The sequence below is a fragment of the Hibiscus syriacus genome, unplaced genomic scaffold (assembly GCF_006381635.1).
Source record: "Hibiscus syriacus cultivar Baekdansim isolate YM2019G1 unplaced genomic scaffold, ASM638163v2 tig00005154_pilon, whole genome shotgun sequence".
Lineage (NCBI taxonomy): Eukaryota > Viridiplantae > Streptophyta > Magnoliopsida > Malvales > Malvaceae > Hibiscus > Hibiscus syriacus.
Window position 1 is genome coordinate 208,447 of NW_024062045.1, and position 10,022 is coordinate 218,468.

The 10,022-nt window shown below is 35.0% G+C and overlaps 1 protein-coding gene and 1 pseudogene across 1 annotated transcript; one reads left to right on the forward strand and one right to left on the reverse strand.

Annotated features, from left to right (window-relative positions):
- Positions 1 to 3,148: 3,148 nt before the first annotated feature.
- Positions 3,149 to 4,010, forward strand: LOC120198938 (probable transcription factor KAN4). The gene is made up of 3 exons (XM_039200171.1): positions 3,149 to 3,712; positions 3,821 to 3,897; positions 3,990 to 4,010. The coding sequence occupies exons 1-3, from the start codon at positions 3,301 to 3,303 to the stop codon at positions 4,008 to 4,010; spliced, it is 510 nt and encodes a 169-aa protein (XP_039056102.1). The 5' UTR covers positions 3,149 to 3,300.
- A 2,977-nt stretch (positions 4,011 to 6,987) lies between these two features.
- Positions 6,988 to 8,354, reverse strand: LOC120198957 (annotated as a pseudogene).
- Positions 8,355 to 10,022: the final 1,668 nt, after the last annotated feature.

The window sequence follows — 10,022 nt, forward strand, 5'->3', positions numbered from 1 at the left end:
ATATATTATAATAAAATTTGATTAGTCTGAGTTGATTATAAAATAGTATCACTTCAAAAAATCTTAATAATTTGATACGAAATGTTCAAACACTCTTGCAGATGTCATGTTCAAACATAAAATTTCTATCAATAACAACAATTCTTTTAACCACATAAATATATTAGTTCGTATATTATAAAAATTAGATAAATATATTATCAATAAAGTTTTAGTTAATTTTAAAACCGAAAATAGATGATCTAAATCCATGGGTTACAATTACAGAGAAAATTTAGAAATCTAGAATATAGAGATCGAGGACGTATATTTAATGGCAAGGAATGTACTTAAGCTTTGGTATTTTAGATTAAAGTCTCATCATGAATAGATTTGATATAAATTTATTCAAAACAAACTTCTTAAATACTTTTTATTGTCTAGTTATATTTGGTGCTTTATAAATAAAAAAATTGAGTTATGTGTATTATAACAATAAACCCTTGTATAACTATAATTTATAAGCATACAAATTGTCCTTTTATAAAGGAAATAACTAAATTTGGATCTAGACCTGTGGCTGAATGAGTCAAATCAATTAATGTACCATTGACCTTGGGCACACATTGATATTTTTGTTGGCATTACTCATCTCCATTCCATTTTAATTATAAACTATGTCTTGTATTTGTTTAACACACATCTTATTACTATTTGTGAAGTTCTTTAATTCCGATTAAAAGTTAACATATATTATTTTGATTATTTTTTTATTTGTAAATAAAATATAAGAATTACGTGATGAGTTGTCAATTGAAATAAATGGGTTTCACGAAAGGTAAATCAAATAATAATCCGTGTGGACGCGTAGGAAAGTAACAGTGAAAACATAATGAAATAGGCCGAAAATACAATTAAGAAATAGATCCACGTAAAACCATCAAATGATCTCAGTGATAAAAAGAAATGTTGACTAATTTAAAAATTTTAAATTCGAGCAATAACATTCGTATAGTGTATATGCGTTGTCAATATGTTAAGAAAATTATAAACATATACTACTTTATATGGACATTGATGGATGTAAATGAGATTCATGGTGGATACTTGCATATCCTAAAATTTAAATTTTTTATATAAATTTTTTATTTTTATTGTTACCATTTTTTTAGAATTATATTTTTATTCATTTTATCTGAAATTGTTTTATTATTAATATATATGTGTTCGGTCTGAAAAACAATTTTAAATATGTTAATGCATGTGAGATTGGCGAGGGTGATGTCGCCGGACACCCCTACCCACTCTTCTTCCCTTCATTTGTTTTATAATTCTTCCCAAGCCCTCTTGGCAGTGCACGTGTACAGCTCCATGCGCAATGGCAATTCGGGATAAGCTCACCTAAACTTCTTATGTAGTTTAAATACTAGAGTACTTCACCCAAGCTTCAAATATGGTGATGTTTGGTTCAAATATCCCCGAATTTTTGGGGGTTTATTAAGTTTGATTTGTTCCACATTAGATCCTACCAATTTAAATTATGTAAATCCTATCTTAAATTTGATGCAAATGTTCAGTTTACCACGTGGCTCTAATCGGGATGGATTAAAGGTGTAGGTAGTGATGATAGTTAATTAAAAAATTTAAATTCTTATATATTTTAAATATGTTTACTCTTAAAAAAAATTATTTTTTTATAAATATGTTTACTCTTGAAATTTTATAAATTTACCTCTCTTAACATAAAATTTTGTATTTGTCCTAACTCTAACAATGAATTAATAAATATAATTTAGGTATAATTATTAATTTAGTAACATTATATATATGGAGAATAATCTCTAGAAATCGTCAGTTTTTCATTAGATAAATTATTGGTGTCTCCAAAGAGTTACTATCTCATGAACATAAGCTTCCTAGTCTACTAAAATGTAACAAAATCTTTAATAGATTCACGTGATATGTCATAACGATATTCAAAATTTGATTGTTAGATATATCTAACTTGTTAACTATAAATAACTATAATTATCTTATGCATTACATCACCATAATGATAAAGCAACCAAACCTTCTATAATCTATACCTCATCTTCATCTTCGACTATCATGGTCATATATTTCTCATAAAAAAAATCAATCGACTATTATTTTTTCGTCAGATTGTAATTTTTTTGTCTAAACTAAAAAAAATTTAATGGATAATATTTTAATAATATTGACAAATTTATTCATCTATCATTCATATCCATCACTTCATTAATAGTTAACAATGTTACCATTTCATAAAATCTTTGTAAAATGAATATCAACATAACAAACAACTTAAATATAAATACCATGTGTTAGGCGATAAACTTTTGGAGAAGAGAACAAATAAAGCCATGTGTTAGTCAAAGGCACGAATCGGCGATTATCCGGAGACTTCGTGAGATCCTGCAACGACTCTGGAAGGTTGAACTATCTCTCATTAGCCGTGTAAGCAATGGGGCTGCTAATGCTATTGCTCGGTATGGCTACAGGAGGCCGGTGGGATTGACTGAGTTACAAAACCCACCTGCTGCTCTTCGAGCGTTCTTCAAGTTGATAAGCAGGCTTGGAGGAATACTTCTATAAACTGCTAAGCTATCCACTGTTATTTGCAATAAAAAAAAAGCCACGTGTGCACTTTGATATAATAATTAACAAATGTATTTCCAATAAATATATAGAGTAAAATCTGTAGTCCGTATAGAGAGAGTGAGAAAGTATTGTTTTCCCCAAATCCAACCATTCCCTGGCAATGGCATAGCATAAACGACCATTAACATAGACCTGCTTGCCTGCCATTTTCATTTCCCCAGTCTCTCTCTCTCTCTCTTTCTCAAGGGGAAGGAAAGGGCTCTCTTCATCCTTAAATACTCAGCTTTCCCTTTTTACTTACTTTTCCCATCATCCCCATGAAATTAAAAATAAACAAACGACCATTAACATAGACCTGCTTGCCTGCCATTTTCATTTCCCCAGTCTCTCTCTCTCTCTCTTTCTCAAGGGGAAGGAAAGGGCTCTCTTCATCCTTAAATACTCAGCTTTCCCTTTTTACTTACTTTTCCCATCATCCCCATGAAATTAAAAATAAACAAAACTCTCTGCTACTTTCTCTCTTTTCCTGAAATTTTTTTATTAGAGGGATCCTACTAAAAAGCCTATCTTCTCTTGTTACCAACACCATCCATGCACATCATAACCCACTCATGATCTAATCACTTTACTTTTTCTCTCTGTTCTCTTTTCTGGGCTTTTTTTTTTGGAACTAAGATCTTCACCCTAAGCTCACACACTATGTTGAGAACCACGGCTTTGCCTGATTTATCCTTGCAGATTAGCCCACCATCACTTTCAGATAGCAAGGCGAAGGAAATGGCCTACAATGGGTTATCATCAACCACTGATTCCGGCAGCAGCGGAAGCGATTTCAGCCACGAAAATGGATATAGTAATCCTGGAGAGCTCACGTTGAGCTTAGGGTTTGAAATGGCTGATCATCTCGGTCCTTCCCATTTACAGCAACCCAGGAACCTTAACCATCACCATCACTACCAATATCAGCCTCAAATCTATGGTCATGATTTCAAGAGAAGTTCAAGAACGATAAATGGAGCGAGAAGAAGCATCCGGGCTCCCAGGATGCGATGGACTACAACCCTCCATGCTCATTTTGTTCATGCAGTCCAGCTTCTTGGAGGCCATGAAAGTAATTATAATACTGCTCCTCTACAATATATCAACTTCGGTTTGTTTGTTTTTTCTCTGTTGGTGAAAGCATAACAAGTTTACATATTTGTTTCGGCAACTGTCACAGGAGCAACACCGAAATCTGTCTTAGAGTTGATGAATGTCAAGGATCTAACCCTAGCTCACGTGAAGAGTCATTTGCAGGTGGGGTTTACTCCTGAACAAAATGTGTATGATAATTGTTTTGACACCTTTATCGTGTTCTATTTTTGTATTTCCATATGATTCAATTGTAGTGGGAATGTATGACTGTATGAGAGAAACAAGGGGAAAGGACAAAAGGGAATCTAAATGGTAATCTCAACAATGTGTGTGGACTTTTTTTTTCCTTCTCATTTCTCTCTTTGGTTTTTTTTTTTATGTTCATGCAGATGTATAGAACAGTGAAGGGCACTGACAAAGGATCAGGTAATTGGATTTCCACCATTTTTATTTGACTTCAAATATTTTCTCTATTTTAACTTGGTTTCAAACTATGACACAAGCTCTATCATTTTATTCACTGTTTCCCCTACTAAAACAGAGCCGTTTCATTTGGAACTATTAGACTTATTTGAGTCTCAACTTTCAAATCTAAAAAAGAATCATTTGTTTTATTTTCTGGAAAAGAAAGAACGGTGCCTCAACCTTTTATGGGTGTTTCAGGACAAGTGCAGACAGATATGAGTTTGATCCAAAGGTCGGGGATTGTTGATTTGGATGGTAAACCATCACCACCACAACAGACACCACAAAGGACCCAAAGGTGAAACCATCTCTTCTCTCTGGTTTCCTTTTTCATTCTATCTCCCAAACCTAAAGATAAAAAAGAACAGACAAATTTAAATGGATACATTAACTCAATACGATCGTATGCACGCATATACAGTTTACTAGAGTCTCATGTACATTGATTTTGATGAAGATGGCCTTAGGGTTTTTTGGTAATTATCAAGCTAAGCCTTCTCTCATGTTCCATATATCTATTAATCTCCCCCCCCCCCCGTTAGATATGGAATGAATGTATTAATCCCCGTATATTATAATCAAAGTTAAGGCTTTTTTTTGTCCAAATCTCAATGCTGCTAGAATATGACGGGCATTCCTCAGCTACAGTTTACAAGAAGCACCCTATACGATGGCTTGCTATCTTATAAAAGCAAGCTTTTGGAGTTGCATTATATATATATATATATATATATGTACGTATGCATGTGAAAACTAATGAAGAAAAATAAAGAAATTCTACATAGAGAGAGCATTGTAATTACAAGCAACTTTTCATTATCTTATTTTCAGAAACTAGGCTGTTATTGTATACGTTTTCATCTTCCTAGTGGATGGGGTGCATTAGTTCGTAGCACTAATTATTATTTCCTTGTTTGCAGCGGTTCGTACCTATCGTCAATGGAGGCGAATAATTTGAGCATATCAAGCCATGGAAATGGTTTTACATTACAGACAAATGATGCCAAGGTATGATTGCAGCACTGAAAACAAAACCGAATCAAGTTGAAAGTTGGATTAAGCTAACATTGTGTTAATAACCAATCGTACCAAATATTGAAATTTTTTTGTGTTTTCCCCCTATAGGTGGATAGAACGGAGAGACTAGATTCCAGCTCTTTGTCAACTTCAGACTTGTTGCTTAACCTAGAATTCACCCTCGGAAGGCCGAGCTGGCAAATGGATTATGCTCATGAATCTTCAAATGAGTTAACCATTCTAAAGTGTTAAAATATAATGAAAAAACCAGCTAATATATTTCATTTTCTTGTCATTTGGGGATGAAATATCTAACTTGTATGAACTAGCTTGTTTTAAATTGTCTTGGAATTGAAGGGGAAAAAACCAAAAAAAGTGAATCAAAGTCTCTTGTGAGTGTGTTCGGAGGCCTCTAGTTCCATGTAATTTTGATGGCGTTGTGGAAAAACAATAAAATCCAGGAATCATCCTGATGTTTCTGGGCCATGGCTATGGTCCTTTCCATTTGATGCCTTCCTGGAAGGTCCCCAGGGTCGAGCCCTAGTGGGAAAATATCTACTATGACATTTTAAGTTAATCAATCTCTCATTTGTAGTATCCGTAACCGCGATCACAATCGCAATTTAATACCATACGTGACGCTCACATTGGAGCTTAAACTCTGATATAATTGCAGAGAAGATTTCAAACTACAAAGATTGCTGTGTGTTAGGTTGTGATTAAGGTTTTTGAGCGCTGATCCCGTGGTTTTGGGCTATATAAGACAAGCAAGAGTTAGGACGTGCAAAATCTGAAAAGGGATGGGTCCAAGCTCCATGCACATAACAGGGCCAGTGGGCCACTGGAAAATTATAATGACTCTATCCCTAGCCTAGGTATTAATTAAAGTATCAAGTAGGCGAGAAAGCGTGATCATTCTCCTAGGACCCAGTTCATTTCTCAGAATAGTCATGAATCATGATTCCTTACCCTGGCCGATACATGCAGGGAAGAAACTTAAGGGACCACCAAGTAACTTCATATAGGTTATTTGGTTGAGGTACCATCCCCTATTTGCTTAAATGCTAACTTCATTCCATGTAAAGGGAAACCATATCTTTTGGAAACACAAAGGATACAGTGGTTTCTTAAAATCAAAGTATATGAACTAGAAAGTCTCGTATGCTATATGTCAAGAGTCGGAAATGGATGAAACACGCTCAGAAAGAAGGACAAGTTTTCCCCATTGTTGGTTGTCGTGTAAATTCCCACGCCCTTTTCCTCATATCATTACTGCAACGACAAAAGCAGAAGAAAATAAGAAAACTTGGTACTTTATTTCATATGGATGTAAGGTGAAGGGTCGCTTTCAATCTTTTTTATTACCCCATGACTGGCTGTGTATTTTCTTCAAAGGTTAAAGGAAAAGACCCGCCAGATCCCAATTCTGATTCTCTTCTATCAAGTGGGGGTTGCAATGCTGGAAATCAACATTATTCTGGGTCTTGTCTGCTCTCTTTCCCTTTACGCCTTTCAGAAAAATGGGTCCAAAAAGTAAAGGGAAATGGTATTGGAAATTGGGGACTGCTCCTTGTTTCATCCATAATGATTGCACGGTCGTCTATTGCGTCGAAACTGTGTCTGTTGAGTTAGGAATGCGGTGCACTGGATTATATATTTATATTTTTTTCAATCGTTTCAATATAAATCAAATATAGGATAAATAATATTGGTGGGTTTTTATGTTTTTAGATTGCTCGATTTTAATTATCAATTTTCAAAAAGCACACTTTAATTAGTTACATCATCGGTTCATATTGTAATATTGCAGAAATGTTTCAAGAAGTAAAGAAAGAGTTGTTTGTTTCTTTGTTTTGAGTACAAAAAGTTTATCTAACACAGTATACGCTACTGTTTTTATACGCACCCTTAGCAGTATAGGTAGCCATCTAACTGACTAACAAACTCATAACAACCTATCTTCTAGAATATATTCTAGAACTTCTCTACACCTGGACATGCATGAGCTGCATGCAAGTGCATGGCATTACACAAGCAGACTCTTCATTCACGTGAGCTTACATTTTTCTCTCAACATTCTCTCTATTTTCTCAACCTTTTTGATGAAAAGATTAACACTTGAATCGAAAATGCGACATCTCCTTCTGTTCGACTTGAATCAAAAGTGTCTATACTTCCTTTCGTTCTTCTTATTCACCTTGATTTCTTTCTTCTTCATCCTCTTAAACAAGGTTCTTTGACATATTTTTTTTAAAGAACTATATTATCATATTTATTACAAATTCACCCCAAGTAATTATATCCATTTTGCTTTACCAAATTGAAAAAAAAACAAGAGTGGCAGTAAACCACAAACTCCTTCAGATGAAGAATAGGACCACCGCCTGTTTAGCAAGCCTGCTACGGCTCATCTAACTGGTTCTGCGCATCCGACGTCCAAGTTGCATTATGAGAGTGTTATCTTTGTATGATTCCTCGCCTAAAGTATCCGACTCAGCGATTGCTTCATCAAATGCCTATTTTGCAAGATTGCAAGCGCGATCAGGAGAGTTGTGAATCTCGTTATAGAAAACAGAGAAATTGAGTGTTGATCCGAGCCGGATCGGGTGAGTTGGGGCCAAATCGGCGCTGGCAATGTCCTGAGCAGATTTGTAAGCAGTAAGAGTACTCTCAACAGCTTCCTTACGTTCGGCTCTAGTCTTGAACTCAGTCAAATACCTATGATAATCACCCTTCATCTTAAGATAAAAGACCTTGGAGTCTATAGTGGAGGCCGAAGGGATGAGCCTGGAGTCAAGCAGCTTCACGATCCTGCCACAGATGGAGGAAAGCTCGGCCTCTATCTTAGCCCGATAATCACGGATGACAGTCACGTGATCCTCGTTACCACGGCTCTCCTCTTTCTGCTCAATGGTGGAAACGATCCGCCACGAAGCACGGCGTGTGTCGATCACGTTCTTGTATGCGACTGAGAGGAGGTTCCTTTCCTCGACGGTTAGTTCACCGGATGGAGTTGAGCCGAGGACCAACTTTTGCATGAACTGAATCATCTCCTTGTATCGCTCGGCTTGCTTGGATAGCTTGCCTAGGTACACGTACTGATCGCGGCTCAGGTTATTGGGGACTGTCGTCGCCATTTGCAGGAATTGGTGACCTAAAGAAAGAGTTCTTTGTTTCTTTGTTTTGAGTACAAGAAGTCTACCTAACACAGTATACGCTATTGTTTTTATACACAGCCTTAGCAGTATAGGGAACCATCTAACTGACTAACAAACTCATAACAACCTATCTGGACATGCATGAGTTGCATGCACATGCATGGCATTACACAAGCAGACTCTTCATTCACGTGGGCTTACATTATTCTCTCAACAGTTCAATATAATTTAATTTCTTTATTTTAGTTCTATTATTTTTTCCTATAAAGATTTTTAAAAATATTATGCTATGAAGAATAATATATTTTATATTTGTTATTATTTCTTGAGATTTTGAGTTTGAACATCGTGTATTTCAGAAATATAAACATCCATTGTTTAAGAATTAAATTTTTCTAAATAAATATTATCTTATATTTACTACATATTTACAAGAAAAAAACATTTGTTTAAATATGTTTCATAGTTTCACATAGAGCCGGTATTAAAGAATTCAGTTGGCGAAAACTGTATGTAATAAAATATTAAAATAAATAAAATAAGACAGAAAATACAAGGTTGAAAGAAGAAAGAATTGAAGGTAAGTGGGATAGTGAAGAAAAGCATTTCATAATTAATGTCTGGAACTGGAATTGCCTCTTCTGCAGGGAAGTTACTGGAAGCCTCCCGTCGATGCATTCTTCCACCCTACCGTCTTCTAGTGCTCCCCTGACCACATTATCCTCCGTGGATTCCAATGTCTTCTTCCCTGTTATCACCTCTAAGACCAATACACATTGGCAATAGACTTGCTAGACCAAAGTCTCCGACCTTGGGCTCACCTGAGCAATCTATGCGAACATTAGTTGATTTAAGGTTGTAGTGAATAACGTTCATACGATGCAAATAGGCAACTTCTTCCAGGCTCGTGGAGGTGCTTATACAAGCTCCCACTGGATGGCATGGCGACCTACGACCAACAATGTAGATTTCACCCTATTTGAGCAATTAATCTGAGGAGTGTATTATCTCGTGAATTAATTTATTCGAGAACGTTATCTCGAGAGTTTAGCCTCAACATTATGGTGCGACTAAATACTTTTGTATTAATTTTTGAGACACAATATCCATTTTACAGTTATACTATGAATCACAATACAATAAACTTAATTTTTTTATTATTAATATTTTACTTTATAATAATATTACTTCGAACAATAAATATAATTTATTTATACACAATACAAATCCGAGTAACTGCCTTGGCTCCTGTTGTGCTGATATAGTTTATTGTGTTTGTACTATGTAATCGTTAATATTTATTTAGCCGCATCTCTATTTAAAAAAGGACCTTCCTGTTGACTATAGCATGAAACGGTGGGCGTTCCGTATATCCTGAGAAAATCACCCTCAGTTTTTCTCTACTTCTTAACCCACCACTCTTTCTTCAAAACTGATAGCTGTGGAATGTTATAAAAATTTCAAATTCTCCCATCGATTTTCAACTATTTTACTTTTATATAATTTTAATTACATTAATCACTTATATTGTTTAAATTTCTCATATATTGTTTTCCTATTACCTGACGCTTAAAACAGATACTACCGTAACATATCTGTGTGCTTTTAACTTCCTTTACCTATTTCGGAAGCCTTTCTTCAATTCAA

Excerpts from the sequence above, each read along its gene's own strand:
- LOC120198938 (XM_039200171.1), top strand. The coding sequence starts at position 3,301 with ATGTTGAGAACCACGGCTTTGCCTGATTTATCCTTGCAGATTAGCCCA. Across the intron at positions 3,713-3,820 it reads GCTTCTTGGAGGCCATGAAA|GAGCAACACCGAAATCTGTC; the intron begins GTAATTATAATA and ends CAACTGTCACAG. Across the intron at positions 3,898-3,989 it reads ACGTGAAGAGTCATTTGCAG|TGGGAATGTATGACTGTATG; the intron begins GTGGGGTTTACT and ends ATTCAATTGTAG.